The 24,316-nt window shown below is 42.0% G+C and overlaps 1 protein-coding gene across 9 annotated transcripts in view; it reads left to right on the top strand.

The window, feature by feature from the left end:
- Positions 1 to 7,685: 7,685 nt before the first annotated feature.
- Positions 7,686 to 24,316, top strand: part of RB1 (RB transcriptional corepressor 1) — an 82,542-nt gene continuing 65,911 nt past the window's right edge. For 6 of the 9 annotated variants that reach the window (XM_054188832.1, XM_054188831.1, XM_054188830.1 and 3 more), the window contains exons 1-6: positions 7,686 to 7,944; positions 8,183 to 8,300; positions 17,720 to 17,832; positions 19,851 to 19,985; positions 21,840 to 21,878; positions 22,547 to 22,614. In XM_054188832.1, coding sequence (XP_054044807.1) covers positions 7,850 to 7,944; positions 8,183 to 8,300; positions 17,720 to 17,832; positions 19,851 to 19,985; positions 21,840 to 21,878; positions 22,547 to 22,614 — 568 coding nt within the window. In that variant the 5' untranslated portion in view covers positions 7,686 to 7,849. Of the gene's footprint in view, positions 7,945 to 8,182; positions 8,301 to 17,719; positions 17,833 to 19,850; positions 19,986 to 21,839; positions 21,879 to 22,115; positions 22,281 to 22,546; positions 22,615 to 24,316 lie in introns of those variants that run through there. The other 3 variants (XM_054188826.1, XM_054188828.1, XM_054188829.1) reach the window with 3 other exon arrangements.

Genomic DNA, 24,316 nt, shown 5'->3' with positions numbered 1-24,316 from the left:
GTCTTCTGTTTTCTTTTTCCTATTATTGGTGTTTTCTTTTATGGTTAAAATTAAGGCTTTTTACCTGCAGTGCTATTTTTAAAAGCGAGAAGATAAAATGGAATAGATGATGGTTAAGTGAGATGTGAACTACCTGGAAGGAGGCTGTAGAGAGGTGGGGGTCAGTCTCTTCTCCCAAGGAACAAGCGACAGGACAAGAGGAAACGGCCTCAAGTTGCGCCAGGGGAGGTTTAGACTGGGTATTAGGAGAAATTTTTACACTGACAGGGTTATCAAGCATTGGCAGAGGCTGCCTGGGGAAGTGGTTGAGTCACCATCCCTGGAGGTATTTAAAAAATGGGTAGACATAGTGCTTAGAGATACGGTTTAGTGGTGGTTTTTGCCAGAGTTAGGTTGCTCTGAAATGTCCCTGGTCCCTTCCAACCCAGGCAATTCTATGATTCTATGAACAAAGGTGGATGCTTTTCTCCTCCTTTTTCATTCCAAGGCAATATTGTGCTTCTTGCTTGAATTCTGGGTAGGTATTTCCACAGGAGATACAATCAGAATGGGGATCCAAAGCTGACTTAACATGTTGTTGATGTCCGAAATCCCTGTCCTGAGTATTTCTCAGACGATGCACAGAACCTAGAGCGTGTCCTGGGTCAGGCTGGCCCAGCTGAGAGCCAGGAGTCTTCGCTACGTGCAGGACTTCGCATTCCCTTTTGTTCAACTTTGCGGCATCCGTGTCGTGGCATGTCCTGTGCCGTTGAGCTTTGGCAGTTCATGAGGAGCTAGCTCAAATATCGCTGATGCCGTCCTGTGTCGTGCCGTTTACACTGAAAACTGCCATTTACAAAGCAAGTTTGAACTTTTTAATGTGATTTGGATCTTTGTAACGGCAACTTTTGTAGGGGAGAGTGCAGGAGATGTATCATCGTACCTGCTGTTTTGAAGCTGTGGTTGCATGAACAATTACCGGAGAGAAAAAAAGGGAGCAACACTCAAAAACAAGGCTGGAAAATGTCCCCCCAAAATCCACTTTTAAGCTTCCATCCTATGGGATCTGCCTTGTCTTTCTGACCAAATTGTGAGCATTGATTTATCAGGAAAGTAGGAATGTTTAATAGAACATTTGCATATTTTTTCAAGAAAAATGCAAACTGCTTAAACCGAGTTTTAAATAATACGCACCATAGGTGGCTATATCTTTTGTCTTATGTTAATTCAGTCAAGAGGCTTTGGCCTAATCTTGTTTTTCATCTTTTAAAGGATCTTTTCTTAATACACTGGGAGGATGCACTACTGGTTTTGGGGCTATTATACAACTGTAAACATGCTATCATCCAGCTTCCAGCTATTGTGAATGTTTGGATCGAGATAAAATAATTTGTTTTAAAGGAAGTTTCTTAAATACACAATACATATTTTTTTTTTCTTCATCTGCCTTTGCCTTAATTTAGTCTTACTTAGTGTATGTGCATTATATATGCAATGAAAAGTAGAATTGTTACTTTCTGAAAGCTGGGCTTTTTTAATCCATTCTTGACGGTGCGTGGCAGCCATGAACATTAAATAAAGCCTCATGTAGCTGTAGGTTGGACATTTATGTATAAATTCTATTTACACAGCTACGCTTTGGTATAGATGTAAGCAACCTGGAAAACCCGCTGGGAAAACTTCAGCCCCAGACATTCAGGATGTTGCCATTGTCTGCTTGCAATAAAGGTCAAATATATGCCAGGATACGGTTACAAGTGTGTTCTTTGGAGGCCTGCATGACGCGAGATTCATGCTGAAGTACTTTTAAGCATGTTTCCTACCTTTTCATGAGCACATCGTTCTTATGTTCTGGAAGTTACACATGAAACGTGTTAATTTTTAAGTAAGCCTCGCATCGTCTTTATCTTCTTTTCAAAATAAAAATCCATGGAAAAAAACTAGCTCTAGGAGCTGCTTGGGCTTTTTTTCCTTTTATATTTTTTAAATAATTAAAAAAAAAAAAAAAGTGTAATAAACAAACATAGCCGTGCTGTACTGAAGAAAACCGCATTTCTAGCCCAATGAATTCCAGAAAAGGGTTAGTACGAAAATGACCTCATTGGACAATTATCTTTGCAAATATTTGTAAAACTCCTCGTAGGAAAGAAAATTAATCCTACTGCTGAGACATGCTTTAAGTAGCAAAATCAGAGAAGTGTGACTATCCTATGCCACCCTGTTTATTTGGTGGGAGGGGGCTGTGTTGGTCTCTCCTGGGTGCGAGAGAGAGTCTTTATCTTCAGTGGGTCTTTGCACGCATATACCGGTCGCTGTGTATGATCTGGGCTTGCAAAGCGTGATTGAAGCTCCAAGTCTTCCCTCCTTCCCTAATTGAAGTCTTGTAGCTTTAGTAAAGAGCCACGGGGCAAGTTTTCACATGAAGAACACACTGAAAGCCTGGAAGTCAGAAAATGCAAGGGTTTGGTTATCTGGCACGATGAGAAGCTGCGGGGTTACCTGAAGCGACGCGCACAGATGTGTTGCGCTTGCGGAGACAAAAAGTAGGGGCTGGGATAAGTTGTTTGAAGAAGATTGTTTCCAGCTGAATCAGTACTGCGGATGCCAACAGAGGTTTATCAAAGCCATCAACTGAAAGCAGCGTTGTCCTCTGGAAAGGTGGGACATCCTCTTGTTGGTATAAGTTGGGTGGGAGGATGGATGTCTGACACAGCTGTGTTGGCAGCAGCCTGTGGCTTAGAAATATTAGGAGAGCTGTGCTCTTACTGGCATCGTTTGTTCTAGTTGTACTATAAGGGAGGGAGCATAGAAGAGCCTGTAGCGCTGTTGTCATACTATGAGTTTTGCTGGAATACTATACGCAAATGTTTGCACCTAATTAGGGTATTTCACTGCCATGCCTTGGTAAAAATGGTAAAAAAACCTTAGGCGCACTTTTAACAAAAAGAAAAAAACAAGATCCTGGGTTGGTTTAGTTCAGAGAAATGCCTGTGTCTGTTCACTGTAGGCTACGGTTGCTAATTTTCGATTGGTTTTCAGGTTGGTGGTTAAAATTAATTTGATTCCTGAGAACTACTTTCAATAGAGCGTATTTTGCTTCTTGTGGGCTTAGGAAATCTTGGAAGAAGCGGCATGGGAAACATCCTCGCTGGGAGATGGCCAGCAGCAGGACAGGGTGTTGCCCGTGTCAGAGCACGCTTTCTCACGCGGAGAGAGGAAGCAGAACCTGGGACTGAGCAGGACGGGAAGGGAGGGATCGCAAGGGGGTCATTAATGCGGCCGGGTGATTGCGAGCAACAAGAAGGTTGTGGTTGGTTTGTTTGCCGACCTTTACTTCATTACCAGCTGGCAGTACCAACCGGAATGAACTGCCCTGCAGAGGGGGCACAGGATGTCCCGCACACCCCGAGAGCAAAGCGTGTCTGGGGTTAGAAGGGCTTTGCCTCCTGGGGACACACAGGACGGTACCTGCGTGACAAAACGCCTAGCGTGATGCAGCCGTGTGTGCAAAAGCCTGTTCTATACTAATGTCCCAACACCTTCCACAAGCAAGGAAAGCTGTACCGGGAATGATCGGGTTTTTTTCTGATGGCACTAGGGCTTCATCGGATAAATTGCATCAGTCAGGGATCTTATTTTTCAGTACCTTGGTCCTCAACGCTAGCACAAATCTGTAAAATGGATTCAACTCTGACAGCCATTGTCAGTTACAGAGAACTAGCAATGTATAAGGTCCTTATACAGTTATAAGTAGTTATGATTTTTCTATAAGTAAATAAAACTATCTCAATAAAAAGAGAAAAAAGTGACACTCGAGTCTATATAATTGGTCAATAGAAAACCTCTCTTAACTAATCTCAAAGGGAGAGAACTAGAAGTATCTGTGCAACAGCCTGGGTGGGGGTTTTGCATATTGGTGTCATGTACGTGTAGCCTTTCCTTCATCCAGCAGCAGCAGTCACTGAGCAGTCCTTTCAGATCCCCCTAGCAATTTGGTCAAACACTTTATTGGTAGAGTTCCTGCCCTACACGCATCACTGCAGTACCTGCGACTCCAGCAGCGCACCACGTGATGCTCTGAGAAGAGCAAGTCACAGATGTGTGTAAATGTGCAATGAAAATATTTTTATTAATAATGTGTATATATAAAGTCTTTGAACTATTAGAGGAGGCAGCATCTAATAAATACCTTTCCGTTTAGAGAGAAATGGGTTGAAGTTTGTCATGGTCCTTATGGATTTTACATCACTGTAGAAATACTAACTTTTAGAAATGTTTGGTGGTTTTTTTTTTTTTTGAACCGAGTCTTTATGTAGGATACGATGATGTTAGGGGCCAGGCTCACCAACAAGGGGGCCAACCAGCCAGCTTTACCCCATCACACCAGTAAACCGTTTCCAGCTTCAAAGGCAGAGCCCATGCCAGTGCAATGGCAAGGCAGCGTTACCGGGGGACCTCACGCTGGGGAGTGGAAAGGGCCTGGTTCCAAGGCCTTAGTGTCCCTGAGGCGCACCTGGAGGAGGACTGCCACTTACGTCCATCCATTGCTCTAGGTGGTGCTCCAGAGAAGTCCTTCTTAAGGCCTGGGGGCTGTAGGGCAGCAGCTGGAGGAGAGTTGGGGCAGGTCCGTCACCTCCTCCCTCCTGTTAGCACTTGTGCTGGGGCTTTGAGGGACAGCTGAGCTGCAGGTGACAGGGATGGCAGGGAGCTGGTGGCTGCTGCATGGTGCAAGGGATGTCCATGCACAGAGAAGGCTGGCTGGGAGAGGTTATGCCCCCTCCCTGGTTAATTCTGCCTGTTAGAGGCAGGGAAATGGGGTGTGATTTGGGCAGACGTTTTTATAATTTTAGAAACTGTGGGTTTTATTCGAGCAAAAATTCTGGCAATATTTAGTATTTGGACTAATATCCAGAAGCTCCCCATTTAGTGGTCTTATACATTTCTGTCATGCATCTCCAGAAGAACTGATTTTATTGTAACTTAAGTGATAAAGGTCTGTGGTAATGTAGAAATAAGCAGCTAGTCTTGGTAGACCACGAGGTGCATTTAAATCAAGTTTCCCCATCACAAATATTTAATTTTTACGAAAACTAAAAAAGTAGCAAGCTTCTATCGTATCTGAGCAGAAAGAGTCAAAATATAAAGGCTTGGTTGCATCTGCACTGAAGGCATGACTTCTATTCCCAATGGCCATTACCATGAAACTATAGCAACAGTTTTAAGTGAAAAAAAATTGAAGATAATAAAATTACTTAAGATTGTTTAGCAGCTGGAAACAATGAGTCAGGACTGCCTGACTGGGCAATGTTTCACAGACTGCCATCTGTCTATGACCTATGCTTTAAAAGCTGTTGTAGCAAGATGTGTAGAATAAAGATATTGTCAGGTCAGATGAGAAATTATCATTAATACTTTATTTGACCTTGCAGTGTGTTTCCTTTTTTTATTTCTTTGCACACTAAGAGCTGCTTTTCTTCGTTCCTTTTGTCGTGTTATTCCAAAAGGCCAAGGGCTCCATTTAAAAGAAAACATTTTAAAATACAGGATCGAAACGTTCCAATCAGTATATCTAACAAGGGGGGAAGAAAAGTGCAGCAATTTACATATGGTTTTTACACATGCGTGTGCCTTTCTTCGGCAGTACATACGTACACTTTAAGTCTTCTTACTGCAATTTAGATGTACTTACTACGTCTGAGGCTCTGGGATGGAGGATTCAAGGTTATTGTAGCTCAATCTGCTGCCTCCCTTCTTCGCCCACCAGTTGCAACTTGAAAAATTCTGAGATTGTATTTTGGTTGTACCTGCTTATGGAGGGGAGCCCTAAGTGCCTGGTTTGATGAAAAAGTGCGTAAAGTTTGACTTGAGAAGGTGCTTGGCACACTAGTCATTTTAGGAAATGGGTATTTACACTGAGGCTGCTTGTCAACTCTTTAAAAGGATATGAAGTTCCCTAAGCACTAATGCACAGGGGGTTATGAGAGCAACACAAATTCTTTGCCTGTCATTTGGATGATCCAGGGCCTGGCTCTAAAAGCACGCTAAAGCAGCTGTGAGGGAAGCTACCCAGGAGGGTGTGTTTCCTTCTCGCTGACAGCTGGGAGGGTCTCCACTGGCCGTGACCAAGTTTTCTGAGATGCTTTGCTCTTGTTTCAAATTCTTCTGCGCTCTTAAAGCCAGTTGTGAGGAGAAGGCAATGGATTAGTCTGTGGCTTAGGGTTTTAGCTTATTTTTCCGAGGTGCCTAGTTGTCTGTGGTTCAACCGTAGATGACATGCAGTCCTAGACCCCTTTGAATGTGCTTGGAAGCAGGGTAAAGCTACTGTCACAGTTTTATTAGAATCATAAGGAATGTCTAAATCCCACTACAGTCACCTACTCAAACATTTCATTTGGAGTTTACGTACTTTGATTTGCCTCAGAAATCCCATTCTGTATTCAAATGGGATTCTGTATTCACTTTACTGTAATTGTTTTAATTCTAATTATGAACCAGAAAATTAGACTGTTCTCCTGTTTTTAAATAAGTTAATGAATGTAAAGGAAAAGCCTGAACAAATTAATATTGTGAATCTTAAAAATACTAGTGAATTTTTATTGTATACCATAGTTGCACTCATGTTGGTTTTATTTTAAATGCAGAGCCTTGATAGCAATCTCACTAAAACTAGTTGCTTTACAGGCGAATGATAAATATGTGCATGTAGCAAGAATCCTTACATACAAATATTTTTGCTTTTTTCTAAGAGGTTCAGAAAAATCTGAAAATAAATGTGCTTGTTTGCAGCAGTGATCTGCCTTCAAAATATAAATATGTGATTGCAGGCAACAGAGTAGATTCTTACAATCTGTGAATCAAGGCACTGGGGATTTCAATCTCATTGGGTTAAAATCCCGAAGATGCTCGAAGCCTGGAGAATTTCTTACGTTAAACACAATCGTAAAGCACAGCGTTAAAAGTAGTATTTTAGTTAGGAGTCAGATGAATGTCAGACTGAGAGATGGTCATGAAGGATTTGTAATTTCTATCCTGTTCTACGTCTGTATAGCTATTTTTATAGATAGGTATATGGTTCTTCCCGTGTCATAGAAAAGTTGTATTGACCGCCTCCAGCTTCTTGAGTACCTGAAACACCAGAAACAGCTAGGCTGCCGTCTCTGGAGCGACTGAAGGCCCCTGGAGGATCTCTAACGCAGAGGCTGCCAGGGCTCATTTATGTGAGGGAGCGGCGCTGAGCGCCTCGCCATGAGGCCCTTTCTCCCTCCGCCACCTGCCACCTACAGCCGAGACAGTCGGACGTCGCCGCTGCTTCCCACGCTGCCTCCTCAGCTTTGGCTCCCTTCAGCTGTAAAGCCGACTCTGGGAGGGCGGGAGACGCGGGGAGGTAGCGCCGGTATCTGCCCCAAGCCCCGCGGCCCCGCTGTTACCTCAGGGAGCCACGCCCCGCCCCGCCCTCGAGCCACCGCCCTCGCGCCAGTTGCCGGGACGCACGCAGCGGAGCCGGCTCCTATTGGCTAGCGCGGGGAAAGGAGAGCGTTCATTGGCTGAGCCGGCTGGCGCGGGCAGATTCTCCTTCCGGGTTCTGAGGCGCGCCGAGCCGGTCTGTGTTTGGGGCGGGGGGGGGGGGCGCGGTCGCCGCTCCCCGCCGGCGGGCGGGGTGGGAGCGGTCAGTCGGCCCGGAAGTGACGGCAGAGGCGGCTGGGGGTGACGCAGTTTTCCCGCGGTTTGGGCGGCGGGGAAGGGGTGGGGAGCGGAGTGGTAGCCGGCGGCCCGTCGTTACTTGTTGCCCGCGGTGGGCGCTCGAACGGCGGGGCCCCAACGGCGGGCCCCCAACGGCAGCGCCCTAAAGGCCGCCCACGAGCTGGTCTCCATGCCGCCCAAAGTCTCCCGCAGGGCGGGAGCCGCCGCCAGGAGCCAACGCGCCAGCCCTGACAGCGGCTCCGCGCCGCCACCCGCCGCCCCCCGGTAAGCGCTGCCCGGGCCGGGCCGGGAGAACGGTGGGGTTGCGCTGGCGGACTCGGGCTGCGCTGCCCCGAGGGTCCGGGTCGTGCCTCCTCTTGGGGTTCTGCGCGGGGTGGGGCGGTGTCACCCCGGGGCGCCCGGCAGCAGCTGGTTGTTCCTCCCCCCCCGTAGCTCCGTGGCCCGGTGTGTAGCCGGTGTGCTGCGCAGAGCTCCCGCTGGCTATGTCTTTCGCTTTTCCTAGGCTCGAAATAGGCGAAGCTGAGTTCGTGGCGCTCTGTGATGCTCTGAAGGTGTCGGACGGCGTGAGGGAGAAAGCGTGGAAGACGTACGAGAGCTTATCGGCGGTGGACGGAGCTCTGGTGAGTACCTGCCGCTTGAAACTCACCCCTCTGCGGTGGCGTCTGCCCTGTGCCCCAGTTGAAGTATTAAGCTATAACTTTGCTGGACCGGGAGCCAGCACAAGCCTTGGTTGCAGGACTCGTATGACTTTATTTTTTCCAAGTACCGTTAGACTGAAGTTGGATGTTGCTGTGTGTGTCTGTATAAACTGATTCCTGCATATCTACCTTTTAAATGTTTTCCAGTGAAGGTACGGACTCAAGAATTCTTTTAGGCTGCTAATAAATGACAGTAGAAAACAATACCATGTGATCAGCTGATTCCTCAAACCACAAGTTATTTCAAATATGCCTGAGTCAGCTTTATACAGGTCATCTCATTGAGTGTTTCTGTGTATTTCTTTCTGCTGTATCCTCCTTTATGAGGCTGCAGAAAGGATCTGGAGAAGACTGTTGCAGAGAAAGGGATGTTTGTATGTTAAACTTTTTTTCTAGTGCATTATGTTAATCTGTATGTACTTATCGTTGAGGTATTTCCGTTCAAAGTTAGTCATTGGGCATGTGTAAACAGATTAAAATGTTATGCCCTTTCCTGATTCCCCCCCCCTTCAGTGTATTACTGCTGTCTCAACAAGTTGACTTGGAGAACAGCTACAATACAATTAAATCATGACCGAAGCTTTATTATACAGATCTGAATTAGATTTAAAATACCTAGCTGAGATATTATTCCTACTACGTGGACTGGCATCCATGTATATATTGCGACTTCTGCTCATTCTTCTGCAACCTGAGCTGACCTGCCACAGCTCTGCTGTCACTAATAATACCTTGTTGTCTGTGGTTTTTAAACCCCAGTATGGGAATACCAGCTCTTGATGCATTTGAGTTTTGCAATGCAATACAGTAACAGCATGGGAGAGAGACTGTGTACGGCTTTTTCAGTAACAGGTACAGTTTCTGGCCATGGATGTTCCCAGGGAACATTTACTTAAAAGCATAGTCGAGCTCCTCTGTATGAACCAAAACAGGAGTAGTCAGTTCTATTGAGTGAAAATACCAAGTCAGGGTTCAGTATAATTCTGCACGTTTCACTCCCAGGTGAAATTTTGTTTTGATTATTCATTATTTCATATTTCATTACCTAGCAGTGATCAGATAAGGTACAGCATTTGAAGCCCTTCCTTTCAGTATCTAAAGATGACCTCCTTTACCTATTCAGAACAAGGCAATGATTAGATCTTCATTATGACATAGCTAATATTTATTGTCTTGCAATTAAGGCCTAGGCTAAGAGCCTTTCAAGGTATGGGAAAAAGTCTACATTACATTGCAGTTCAATCCAAGGCCTTTTCCTCAAACTTTCTGATGCGTCAGTAAGGTGTTCAAGTGAGGAAGCTGGCAAGCACCTGCCTCCACAGGGACCTGGAAGGCACTGGAGTTGCTGCTTCTAGCTGAGACAACTGCAGGCTTCATTTGGGTGTGAAGTCAAGCAAATTAACAGCCTGGCTGATGGCTGCTTCTCTGTCCAAGTCAAGCTGTTATCATGGGTAGCCTGGCTTCCCATGACGGTGCTCTGTTTCGGGTTGCAGGGACTCAGGAGGGGGCTGTATTTAAATGCCCACTCCATTAACCCCTTTGGTAACGGTAGTGCGTTGGAGGGGCTGTCCTAGGGTTTGTCCTGCAAGCACCAGCTCTGTACGTTTAACTCAATGTGGTTCAGTGCTAACCTGTTCAGTTCTGAACTGGAACAGAAGCTGTGTATGTAGCAGCTTTCTTTTCTCAAGCAAAAAGGGAACTTGCAGGACACCACTTGAGGCAAATACCTGCCAGAATGCTTCTGTTTAACCCTGTAGTTGGTTTGGCTTGAGGAAGCTTAAATCACCAGACCACTGATGGAAATAGAGGTAGCATCTAATGATCCCACTCTCAAGCCATTTACAGAGCGTAAAGACCTGAAACCTTACTTTCCGTGGTACGCTGGCCTTGTTTTTTGTGGTTGATCTCAGAATTGTGCCTGCCGAGCCTCTGAGGATGTGGAGGGGACTTGCAGTGTCAACTAGGAAGTGGTGTGACCCAGACATTAGGTACTGTGGTAACTGGCAGGGATCCAGGGTGCAAATGTGCGCCTGGACCTAGTCTGAACACCTGCTGTATCCTTGCTTAATGAATATTTAGTGACTTAAAGTGAAAACCTCTATTAGTACTGGCCTTTTTGGGTCACTTAGGGTATGTGTAATCATGTGCAAAGAGCAAACAAGGTATATGCAGCTTAAAAGTATAAAACAATTATTTTTTGGCACATGCTGGGATGTAGTGACCTATCCTAAGTGTGCCTGTGCTTCAGTGAGAATCCTAAAGAGTCTTTGCTGGCCAGGCAGGCATCAGTCAGGAGGAGAAAAGTTGGTATCTGCTACTCCCTGGAATGAATCCTCTCTGCCAACGCCTGCTGAAGCCACTGGCACCACCACAGCTGGCTGAGTTGCTGCTTTTTTTCCTTCAGGATGTCACACCTTTCCACGCTGATATTTTTACTTTTGAATCTTTGAGTTCCTAATGATCCTACTCCTCTCTCTGAAATTTCACCTTCCTTATCTTGCGTAGCTCTGCACTGTAGCTTTTCTTACAGTGCTGTCAACTTATCTGTTGCAGCAGATTGTTGCAGCAATTTGAGTCAAGGATACACAGCTGCAAGCTGTCACAGCTGGGCCTTGAATCCTTGAAAGAGCTGAACCCCTGTGAGAGGTGTGGAGGAGGAGAAAGGTGACAGGAGAGAGATGGTTACGTGATTTTTCTGGAAAATGAGGCTGACTTGTAGTTGGAAAAACTAGATCTGCAGAGAGAGAGATTGTTCAAAGCACTACAACTGTGTTAAAAATGGTGGTGTTTTCCTTTGTAGCTGGAAAGCATTGAAGTTTTCCTCTCTGACAGCCAGAGTTTAATTACGCTCTTCTATAATAAAATCATAACTCAAAATCTCTTAGACAAAACCTCAAACACTGGTTCCAGAAACGTGGTACTGAATCAGTGCTGTTGGTATGTGGCGTGAAGGAAGGTATCTGATGCATGGCCAGAAAGATGTCTTATTTTTAAGTTCTTTTATATCCGGTGAACTCCTACACAAGTTAGTTATAAATGGGGAAGTGTGTATATAAATACGAGGTTTTGCATTAGTGTCATACAAAGACTTTTGTTCTTTCTATCATTTCTCTTGTTTACCAAACCAAAGTACCTAGGTAAAAAAAAATAATGTTTTAGAGTTGTAGTTTTTACTGTCTTAATTTCAAGACCCTTAAACACCAACAGTTGTTGGCTTAAAAATTGGCTCTGATGCTTGCTTTTCTTGTACTACTTATTTTTTGTAATTGTCCCCAAATGTGTATTATGAATCAATAGTGTCTGTAAATTCTAGGTGGAATAAATAGATTTAGTGGAATTACTAATGTACTTTGGTGAGCAGCATGTGATTGATGGTGTAAGAAAGACTAGGAGAGGTTCAGAAAGCCATACTGATACTGGTAGGAAAAAGTTCAGGGCATTTGTTATGTTCTGCTATTGTTTGTTTTGGTAAAGAACAACAAAATGAGAATCTGAAGCAGAATATTGGGTGATGTAAGCAGGAAAAAGAAACTTGTGTGAATTGTTGCTTAATATAGTGAAAAGAACCGATGTGAGGAACAGACAACATAGTGACTAAATTCAAACTTCTGCAAAGAAAACTGGAGTGGTTTAGGAAACTGATAGAAATTGGAGCCTGCCAAGGACCTTGAGGCATAGGGTCTGGTGTGCTTCAACCTCATCAGCCCAACTTGCCGCAGTGTGCGGCGTGTGGGTAGGAGCTTCATTTTTTCTTTGCTGTTCATAACACTGTTTGGGAAATGTGACCTACTGTTCTCCTGCTGCTGCTCAGCTGTTCAGACTCATGAATTCCTGAGTCATTTTTATCAAGCGTCTGTCTAACCTGCTATTAAAAAATTCTGATGATGAAAGATCTGCAGTCTGCATACTTAGTCCTTCCAAGTTTGACTTTCTTTTCCCATGAATTTTTTCCCCCCCAAGTACTACACTAATCTGTTTCTGTGTTATAATTCAAGCCAATGGTGACTATTCTGTACCACATGGACATGAGAATGTATTATTACTGCCTGATTTTTCTCCCTTCCCCTCTCTCCCCCTGAAAAACTCTAGGGTCTGAAGGTGTTTGTCATCTTTCTTTGTTTCTAATTGTGCATCTTACGTTCTGAAATTTTCTCCAACTGGTGACTTACACTGGTATGCAGATGCTGCAGAGCACTTGGTTCGCACAGAAGTTGAACCGTGTTCTTAGTGAAGAGAGCTTAAAAGATGAACTGTATCTTAAGTGGAGGAATGAAATAATGAGTTCTTAAATATAGCAAGGTTGCTCTGTACAGACCAAAAAGTTAGTGATCAGCGGGTCAAATGTTCCCAATCCATAAAATTTTACATTTAAATTAAATCAGTTCCTTTTGGTTGCAGTTTCTTACGAAAAAGAAAACACTGTAGTTGGTAAACCACCTCATCCTCATGTTAAAAGACACACGGAGGCTTCTTGCTTTTGGCAAAAGCATGAAACATATGAGCTAATAAAGTCTTGTCTGTCTAGAGCTTTGTCTTTTGCAGCTAAACTGAACCTGCATCCACTGAAGCTTTGGATGGATGAGCAAAATTACAGCTATTTTAGGATCCTCTGTTATTAAACAAAAACCAAAGAGCTACTGAAAGTCCCAAAGCAAACATAAATCATCACTATGGCCTCTTGCTGGTGATATTCAGTATCTTAGTAGCAGGTGCATTGCATGTGTGTGTTGTGCCCTTGTGCTTCAAAGGCATAGCTAACTGGCATACGGTTTCTTTTTTCACTCATCTTCTGCCCATCCTAGGGACAGATTGATGTCCCTTCCAGCCTCGTTAAATGCAAGAAAAGTGTAATGGGAAGTTTTCATATCAGAAGAACTATTTTCATGGGTTCAGTACTTTTCATTGACTTCCATTACTTTTAGCTAGTTATTATATTTGAATTTGATCTGTTGAGAACTAATAGAAATCTTCCATTCCAGACGGTGTTCAATAGAAAATCTAAAACTGTTATTGCTGAAAAATGGAGGATCTAACTCTCTTTACACAGAACTTCTTATATGTAGACAGTGGGTACAGTATTCACTTTCACATTTTTTTTTCTAGGAAACTTTTCCTACAGGTTTTAATTCTGATCAGGTTTCTATTGTGAAAGCTTCTTGATTCTTTTTTCCTGCCTTTTCCCCCCACTGTAATCATAAACATACCTGTGAATGTTTCTCGTACCATCTAGCTAGTTCTCTGTATTGATGAGGATGTGGTAGCTAACGCTTCCAGTAAGCCAACAAGTTACACATCTTCACCTTCAAAAATTAGGGTTTTGGTGTTTACGGTGTCACATCCTAGACCCCATTTGATTCAAATACTCATCCGTGTTTGCATATTTCTCATGTACGTCTCTCTTGACCTTCTTTTACACAACATCATTTGAAGTTTCTATTTCTGGATACTTTTGTAGGCTGTTATCAAAACTGTTACCAGTGCTGACAGAATAATAAACATTTCTAACTGCAAGCTAGAACTGAGACTTCCTGTGACCATCTCCTCCTTGTGACCAGTATAGCACGGCAGAACTTTGTGAGGTAGAGAACAGAAGTTTTTTCTCTCACTGCCTTTAACACCTTGCAACAACATATAGAAAGAAGAGAGGCAAGAATCACATTTCAGAACAGTTCGGTTTGATGAGCATTTGAAGCCTATGACTTCTCCAGGCTGTTTTCACTAGATTTAGGCAAACTGATGATCTGCTAAAAATAGATTAAATAGTAGTAATAGTAAGTCCAGAATGAGAAATAAATATTTTGAGAGTTTGTAAGAGTTTTAGATCTTTTCCTGTAGAAAACTATATTGATTTAACTGAACTGACCTGCATTGCTGGAAATTATAGCATTGATTCCTCAGAATCCTAAATAAAAAAAGAGAGAACTCTATGTAGACTGCTAGCTGGTAAATAATCTTTGAGTTAGTGATTAGTAGGTTTTGATTCTTGATGAGTTGAAATAAGGTCACTGGAAGTCACCTTATTGAAACTGACTGACAGCCAGGGACAAATGTTGATCCATCATTCTGCCTGTTTTCTGTAGTGGTGTTGTATCAACAAAGATCTTGAGTCATACTGTGGTCAAGAAGAAAACCCTCAGAAATGAATTTCTGGCTGTGAATTCATCTTGCCTCCATTCCCATGCCCTCAAGTCCATCTGGGATGAATTGTCTGGCTTTGGCTGTAAACAAACCGTTAATTTGTGTCATAGGATCGGCTCCCCTGGAGTTATGACACTGGCAAAATAGTTTTTGTTCTGTGGTCAGCTTTAACTCATTTGTGTAGGAAAGAACTTGAAAAATGTCTGTGAGCTTTGGGAGGGGAGGGATATGAAGAAGAGAATGCTCCAGAGCCTGACTTGCCAGGAAGACCTTTCTTTATATCTTCTCCCCTTCTCCTACCCCATGATATTTATGTTTTATGTATTAAAATCACTAAAATCTTCATGCATGGGTATGGGCAGATAGTCTTATTTCCTGAGGAAGCTGCAGTTTACCTGTGTCTTTGGGTGTGTTAACCAGCAGTAGCTGGTGGAATAGTCCCAGTCTGGTGTTCTTTCATGTTTTCCTCTCCTCCTTCCCTCCGCTCATGTTAAGAGGCAAGCATGCTCAGGTGCTGCTCACCTTTTCTTTGCTACTAGAAAAAATATCATAATTTATTCGTTTATCCTGTGTAATGTTGTGTAATTTTTTTTTTTTGTTAGGCCAGCAGTCATCCAACATCTTTTGTCTGGTGCCCAAAGCATCGTGTAAGACCAGCGGTGGATATGGGTGTAATCCCGATATTGGAGTTTGACTCACCGTAATGGCTTGAATCTAGTGGATTGACAGGCTGCCTCTGATGCTGCTATCTTGTTTAATGGTAGAAATGAATGAGTTGTTACCCCAAACCGTGCTGGATAAGGAGTTTAAAGATTATTCTTGCAAAGTCAGACCTCACTTTTACCAAATAAACCATTGCTATAGCCTTCAGGCATTCATCCTCCCAGGGTAGCGAGAGCGAAGCTGCCAGAAGAGCTAGGCTTGTTTGGTTAGGCAGCAAACCAGGAAGAATTTCACCACTTCCTAGCACGCGGTCCTCCTGCCCTACGAGATGTTGTATTTACAGAGCCATGTCATGGTCCAAGTTTGCAGGCGCATAAAGTGAAAGGAACTTATTCATTAAACAAAGTCAGCTGACCCAGTGTCAGTGGTGTCCTCAGTAAGTAAGTAGTCATCCTCCTTCTTGGTAGGTCACTAGCTAGCCTTAACCTTCACAATTTTTTACAATACATCACAGACGTACTAATGCAGGAAAGTAGACATCCCCATCCTACAGGACATTCTTGTTCTTGTGTGCCTGGTAGCTTGTTGTACCTGTCAGCAAAGGATTGTTGAGACTGGCTGAGAGGGTGGGGGCGCATCTTTTAGCAAAGCCTTTCTTCTGTGCAAAACCCCTTCAAGAGCAATTTTTTTTGCCTCATCTTTGGTTTGCTGGTAGTATATGGTGGTACGCTAAAGATCTAGAAAATTAGGGTTTCCAATAAACAGAGAGACGGGTGAGTATTTGATATTAATACCCATTACTTTATGTATCATCAAATGTATCTCAGTCTGTTAATAACTTCTTTCAAAATAATTTTCTGTTACACAAGGTGTCACCATTCACAGAAATGCTCAAATAGGAATGCAGGAAGAAAGTAGTAACTTAAACAGTGGACAGTTACCACATTGTTGAAGGTGGCTGGTTACTTTAGCATCCAAGCCTGTGCTATAACTCCTATCAATTGTACAAACCAATGAAACTTTTCATTCTTTGGAGGAGGCCCCAGTCAGTCTTCGTGGATGTATAAACACTGGTCTTAAGGAAGAAGTGGAGCAATTGAGGAAAAAAAAAAAAGGTGTTAGTGAAATTGTTGTTGTGTCATTTATGGGCATGACAATCTATTTGTCATGGTTACACTGCTGAGTAAGCGAGGACACAAGCGGGTGCTGAGGATGCAGAGCCTTTCAGGACAGTTTTGGAAGACCACATAAGATGGAGGGAGCCACCTCGGGTACAGTCTCATTCCTGTGGCCTTTTGGGAGTATTTTCTAGAGTGAACTGGCCCCTGTGGCTCACACTGGTGTTGTCTGGGAGGCAGCTAGGTGGAGTGATCGGGGAAAGGATAAAAAAGTAGGCTAGGGAGTGGGCTAAAACTAAGCAGTGTAGAAGAGCAGAGTTTGGTATTTCAGTTCCCTTGGGGGTCTGTTTCACCTCCATCCTCTAACAGATGTCACGTCCAACCTAGAGCTGCTGAGAGACGTGCTCAAATGCTGCTCCTTTGCTGAAGCAGCTGTGGGCCTTGTTGGCATTGGAGATTTTTTTACACAGATGGCAAATGTCCCAAGGCTACTTATAAGTTTGCTGTTTTAGGAGTCTTGCAGGGCTGCACCCACACCTAGTTCTGTCTCCAAAATAGCTTTGTTCCCAAAACCTGTGGTTTGGGGTTTTTTTTGTGTGTGTGTTTTTTTTTTTTTTTTCCCCTTCTATGCTTCTACAAAACATTGCTCTTTAGAGGTTTTCTGTTGAGTTGCTGTTTTGGTGAAAGGGTACCAGCATCCCAGCTCATGCCTGGCCAACTCCAAGTGACCAGCTTGTGAACTATCAAGAGTGAACTCGGTGTGGGTGGCACATCTGTCATGGCAGGATGGCTTTTCTTTGGTGAAGGATGATGGTTTACAGCTTGTACCTTATTTCTAAGCAGCAGAAGACAGACCTTAAGTGTAGATGTATGGCCGGAAAATGCCTTGAAGGTGCTTGTTACTACCGTGCTTTACTCAGAGATGTGTTTGTGATTCAGCTGTGATAGGTGGTTGAGACCTAGCTGGAGAATAAAGTTTCACAAGTATTTATTACCTGTCCTTGTAATGATTTTATATTTATTTCTTATGGATTCTCTCCTGATTCCTTAACCTTCAGTGTCTTGTTACGGTCAAATGTAGTAACTTTAAAAAAAAAAAAATTAAAAAAAAAATCATGGTTTCCACTTTCCATAGACCTTGCATGGAACCAAAGCTTCTATTTCGATGCTTTGCTGAATTGTGTGGGTAAAATTGATCTTGTACTCTAGGAATAAGATTCGAAGTGCTCGGTCTTTCATATGTAATGTAAAATGTGTAATGGTTTTCAGTTATCAAATAATTGGCTATCATAGTCAAATGTTTGCTTGAGGGTTTTTTTGTTTTACCATTTCTAATCTAGTTTGGACAAATTAATGCTTTCCATATATTACCCGCTTTTATTGCATAATAAAAACAAAAACTGTTTTCTCTTTTTCTAAAAGGCTTATAACAAAAAGAAAAAGGAAACATGGGGAGTCTGTATCTTTATTGTAGCAATTGATCTGGATGAAATGACATTCACTTTCACAGAGCTTCTGAAAAGTATAAACATAAGGTAAGTGATTTTAATTGTGAATTTAGACTTCAACAATTAACTGGTCAACATTTTTATAAAGACAGTGTTTTTAAAAGCATTGTGAATATTTGTGCGTGTTAGGCTAGTTGATTTTAAAGTAAAGGTTACTTATGGGAATTATGAATATTCTGGTAAACTATGAGTCTTGCCATCATATTTTAATTGAGGGAACAATGATACTTGTTTGATTCAACTGTGATTGGCTTTGATTTTATCATACAGCTGATTCCTGTTCATGCTCAACCTAAGTTTTCATCAGTTTAACTTGGTGTGAATTACAGTTAAAATATTTTCCTTTCTTTCCCTGTATCAAGATTTTTCTGTAAAAACTTTTTTCCAACACGAGGCTTATGCTAAACAAAGAAGTGGAAAAAATATTACTCTTCAAGTAGTTTGCCAACATGCTGCTCTTTTTCAAACATTTTAATGCCGGTCTAAGTTTTGTACTTTTGTACATGCTTTTTGCTAGGGGATTGTTACTGTTATGAACTTAGTGAATATAGAATATAATACAAAAATTAAGATTGTAGAACAATATCTGCTTTTAAGGTAAATGTAGGTGGCAACAGCAATAAGCATACCCTTGTGTTAGGTTTATCTAAGGAAAGAATTCCAGTGCTATCTGCCCAATAACTGTGCCATGCATCGAAAGCATGTGCAGGAGCAGAGCCTTCAGATGCTCCAGGGTAGGAGGCTGAGGCAGAACAGCAGGCACATCGTGGCAGTAACCCCAGTCTTGGGGTTAAATATCCTTTTCTTGGAAGCCATCAGTTACGATTAGGCTGTTCCGTGCTGCTCCTGTCTCGCATCGTCTCCCAGAGCAGCGGTCAGGTCCTATGTTTTGACTTAATCTCTTCAGCCTTGACTGAATTGTAATTGTGTGGATGAAATCTAATTGCATTTGTGCAGCGATGTTCCGTGTGTTCCACCTGACTACAGACCAACTTGTGCTGCAAACTGAAAGAGACTTTTTCCCTTGGGGTTTCAAGTAAGCTATTACTCTGCCAATTTTTATTTTGGCAATACTCAATTGCTTGTTAGCCCTGGGCTTTTTTTGTCAGCTATAACGTCAATCTGGCAGAGATTTCTACCAGTCATCTTACCCTCTAGAGCCACACAGATATATTGGAAAGATTTTTCATTCCACGGTAAAAGAATTCCCAAATGATCTTCTGACTGTTTTTATATTCTGTTTTTTAATCTGACAAAGATCAAAAAAATCTCTCAGAATCCTATATTCTGATAAAGGTTCAAAATATATGTGATGTAGTAGAAATAGCTCAATATATTTGATAGCTTCCTCCTCCTTAATTTTTAGTAATCTGCTCATTTTGGTTATGAAGAAAACAACAAAATGCTTACTTGATGGCCATAGTATTACATGGGTGAGTAGGGAAAATTTTAGTCCCCTGTGTAATAGTATTTCCAAAGGGTCATGTTGTCCTTGCCTCCAGTGCCTGTTGAAAGACTTGGAATTTCATATAATTTGATGCATTCATCTCAGTTTTCATTCCTAGGTCCCTCTTTAGCATGGATGGAGCAAAGGTTCATGTTCTTAGAGCAGTAAGAACATTTCCGAAGTAGAACTTTTCGCTAGAACGGAAGAGTCAAGATATCTGTGTTGGATATTTGTTGTGGTTTATACTGGCAAAGCAAAGAAGAAAGATGTCTCTAGTTAGCAAATTCTGACTTCCAAAGATAATATCTGTGCTAGCCAAGAAAGTTCTCTTTCTGTAGTACAGCCCATGTCGCGAGAGGCCTGTGCTACCTAGTTGAGCAGTTTTTCTACATCTGGAAAATGTAAAGGTGGTCCATGGGGCTCCAGGTAAGCAAGTAGTGTTTTCCAAAGCAAGGTTCTCGGTCACTGCTAGTTGTAGTAAGAATATGTTGGACTCCAGCGAAGTAAGGCAGTGGGTTTTGGTGGGGTTTTTAAAGAGCTATTGCGTAATTGTCATTCTCGGTTATGACAATCTGGCATCTTTTTTCCTTTTTTTCAGCATATGCACATTTTTTCAGTTTCTGAAAGAGTTGGATGTTAACATGGATACTGTAAGCACTAAAGTTGATAGCACTGTATCAAGGCTGAAAAAGAAATATGATGTATTACTTGCACTATACCAGAAGTTTGAAAGGTAGTATACATCTTTCATTTTGAAATTATGAATGCTTTATGGCTGTCAACATTTAAGCATTTAGATTTTTCAAACTGTGTATTAGAAGAACCTATTTAAACTCTGTGTGCTAATATTTACAGAACAGTGAAATGGGACTGTTTACATGCATTGAATAAACGTCTTACATTTTACTCCATAACTATTACAATGCTTTATTAAACAATCCCCTTGTTGTATTACAAACAATAGTAAGAGCAGCATGACAAGTGGTTGCTAGTCCCTTTTTGAAGCTTTTTGCAAATAAAAGGGTTGGTTTACTATCTAATACTTATTCTATTTAAGGGACTTCCCATTTCTACCTGCCCGCCCCTCCCCAAATCCTGATCCAAGAGTTTCTTTCTAAAGAGTTCTGGAAAGGAAAAAAACATAAATAAGATAGTCTCTCTCTCACAGATCTGGAACTGAAGGCTGCTTGTTCCAGCATATAGGGGTGTTGCAGAGCCTGCTCTGTTAGCAGTTCTCACTTGTAATCAAGGTAAACCTTTCCAAGTGGTTTAGCTGACCGTACAACAAAAATGGAGGGGTATTCTCTCTGTACAGAATACATTGAATGTCCTTATGGCAGAGTGCTAAGAGCTTTCTGTGTGTGACTCGAAAATCAGGAGATTCTCAAATGGATGCTTTTTTTGAGTTGCTGTTACTCCAAGGTGGTAAGTTGCTGTGCTCTATGCTTTAACATGAAGACAGAGATGATAAAGGCTTTAGGTCCTTTTACAGGCTAATGTGTGCTAGCACAGATGAGTATTGGCAAGGTCTGGTATCTTCTGAGGCAATTTTTAATCACTCTGTGAAATTCTCTGTAGCATATGCTAGTAGAAAACTGTTTCATGTTATTAATGTGTCATTCCATGATGCTTGTATTACTCGATCCCGTCGCTTCAGAGCGCTGTGGTATTTTCCAGCTACAGGAGCCTGAGTCATTGTAATGTTTTGTCTTCCAAACCACAAAAAGCTCTCAAATATTGCTTAAATGACCCTTGAAAGGACTAGCAGGTCACTCCTTGGTAGTTTATGGAATCAAGGCACAAATGTGATATAAATTTTATTTGTCTTTTCAAAGTCCAATCAATCACACTTACTGTTATCCTGGGTAATGTGTATATCACAACATTTTTGTAAAGTTTATAGTTGCCTTAAAGCTGTAAAGCTCTATGAAAGTTGTAAATAACTTGTTTTTACTCATTGCAAGTCTCTTCTGAGCTATAAAAGTGTCATTGCCGATTTACACAGGCATGTTTTGGTTTTTGCTTACTTTTTCAAAACTTGAATTGCAGTAACGTTTTTTTTAACATAGGGATTTGAAATTTGTGGGTTTCCCCTGTTTTATTTTTGAATAAACTGAATTTATTTATTGAAATGACACGCACCTAGAATAATTAGGAAGAAACGTTTATTCCAAGGCTTGCAGTGACACTGCAGAAAAGAGTAAAGGTTTTAAAATGCCCTTTTATAGAGTGTTCTGCGCAGCTGTAGCGCATACTTTGCTGTGTTTTACAGGCCACCAAGTAACAATGTACATACAAATCCTGTCTTTCTGGAAGAAAACAATAACAAATTTTATTATACCAAATTAAAATTGTTCTGCTATGCAAGCTTTGACATAAACATGCAAGCAACAGCATTATTTCAGCTCTGGCAGGGCTTTAGTTCGTCTGTTGTTTATTTGTTTTCCCAGAGTCAACATTTTTTTTTTTTCAAGTTAGAATAATGTTTTGTGAACTGGCATATTTTTTACTACATTGAAGTCAAAGATATTACACAGTTTGCTTTCAGAAAAGTGTTTAAAAATAAGAATTTATTTGTATTTTCCAGGATTTGTGGCCTTATTTATCTGGAACAACCTAGTAGTGAGTAAGTTTGACTTTCCTAAATTGTGTTTGTCAAGATAAGATGTAAAACGTGTCAGAATTTTATTTTTTAACCCATTAAGATTGATCTAAGTCGTAGTATGTCATGTGTTTAATTTAGGTTTAGTGGGGACTTTGAATTTCAGTGAGAGATGATGAAAGCCTCAGAAGTGATATATATATATATATATATATATTTGATCACTTCCTCCATGAAGGATCGCCACCTGATGGCGGGTGTCTCGGCATGGTGGAAACAAACATTTGGAGAGTGAGCTTCCTAATCTTAGCAACAAATGAGTGGATGAAAAGATGCCTTAGCAACTCCCAAATGAGCTTGAGTTCATGCTGTGACTGGAGAATAGGGCATTAGTCAAAGACACAAGAGAGAAAACAGCTCGTAACAGTTAAGTGAATTATCCTCATTCGCTTTCTTTTCCAAGGATGATACAGATATATCCTTATTCTTAAATGGCTTTACAGAGATTATTTTTTTCAAATGTGTAGCCATAATTACATAGGGAATGGAATGAAATAATTAATAAACTTAACTATATGGGGGATGTTGCATGTTGTCCTAAATTCTTCCAGAGACTGAAGAATGTTTTCAGAAACTATACTTTGAATTATTACAGAGCTGTTAATGCAAAAGCTTTAATTTTGTCTCTACAGGATTTCTGCTGAACTCAGTTCTGTATTAGTCCTAAAAAATTACTGGATTACTTTTTTGCTGGCCAAAGGTGAGTTTTGATTAAAAGGCAGTTATTTTATTAAATATTGTTGAAGTGAGTTTGTGGGTTTGGTTTATGTGTCCAGTATGAGACTGGCATCCTTATTACAGATGTCCATTGTACAGGCCCACGATGTTTTGATTGTGTGGCTTTTGTAACTACTCAGTAATACTTCTTTCTATACAATTTGGATATTCTTTTAACTTATATTACTTCCTGTGTATATAAATATATATATTTTTTTTAAGCTTTATAAGAATTTTTTTTTTTACTTTGAAGGTTGGTATTCTGTATTTGAGTCTGTTCTGAGGTACTTTATTAAAATACTGGCAGATTATAATGGATGATTACTTGAAAAGACTGGTGGAATTTTTTAATAGGCTTATATAAGAGAATGATCAGGTGCAAATCAGGGCCTGTCCCCCCAAGAAAGTGGTAGGACAATTAACCCAACTGAAGTGCATCTACACTAATGCACACGGCACGGGGAATAAGCAGGACGAGCTGGAGGCCATCGTGCAGCAGGGAAACTATGATGTGGTTGCCATCACGGAAACGTGGTGGGAAGACACACACAAGTGGAGTGCTGTAATTGATGGCTACCAGCTTTTCAGAAGAGATAGGCAAGGGAAGAGAGGTGGTGGGGTGGCCCTCTATGTTAGGGGCGGTTTTGAATGTCTAGAACTCAACAGTGTGAATGACAGTGTTGAGTGTGTATGGATAAAAATCAAGGGGAAGGCCAACAAGGTAGACATCATGATGGGAGTTTGTTATAGACCCCCTAATCAGGATGTAGAAACTGATGAAGTATTCTATAAGCGGCTGGCAGAGGTCTCGCGATCATCTGCCCTTGTTCTTGTGGGGGATTTCAACTTCCCAGATGTCCGCTGGGAATACTACACAGCAGAGAGGGAACAATCCCGGAGGTTCCTGGAGTGTGTGGAAGACAACTTCCTAACACAGCTGGTGAAGGAACCTACTAGGGGAAGTGCCCTACTGGACCTACTGTTTGTTAACAGAGAAGGTCTTGTGGGGGATGTAAAGGTTGGAGGTCGTCTTGGGCAGAGTGACCATGAAATGATAGAGTTTTCAATTCTTGGTGAAGGGAGGCGGGGAGCCAGCAAAACTGCCACCTTGGATTTCCGAAGGGCAGACTTTAGCCTGTTTAGGAGCATGGTTGAGAGTGTCCCTTGGGAGGCAGTTTTGAAGAGCAAAGGTGCCCAGGAAAGCTGGTCATACTTCAAGCAGGTGCTCTTAGAAGCACAGGTGAAGGCCATCCCCATGTCCCGAAAGATGAGCCGACAGGGAAGAAGGCCAGCCTGGCTAAATAGAGAGCTTTGGCTGGACCTCAGGAAAAAAAGGAAGGCTTACATTCTCTGGAAAAGGGGCTTAGCAACTTATGAGGATTATCAAGATATAACAAAGCTATGCAGGGGGAAGATTAGAAGGGCCAAAGCTCAATCAGAACTCAGCTTGGCCACTGCAGTTAAAGACAACAAGAAGAGATTTTTCCAGTATATCAATAGAAAAAGGAAGACTAGGGAAAATATAGGTCCACTGATGAATGAGACGGGTGCCCTAGTGGTGGAAGACACAGAGAAGGCAGAGTTACTGAATGCCGTCTTTTCTTCGGTCTTCACTGATAAAGCTGTCCCTCACACATCCCATACCCTGGAGGCAAGGGGGAAGGTCTGGAGAGAGGAAGATTTTC

Source organism: Rissa tridactyla, chromosome 1 (assembly GCF_028500815.1).
Source record: "Rissa tridactyla isolate bRisTri1 chromosome 1, bRisTri1.patW.cur.20221130, whole genome shotgun sequence".
Classification (NCBI taxonomy): domain Eukaryota; kingdom Metazoa; phylum Chordata; class Aves; order Charadriiformes; family Laridae; genus Rissa; species Rissa tridactyla.
Note: the sequence above shows the minus strand (reverse complement) of the source record. Positions and strands in the feature narration are given on the sequence as shown.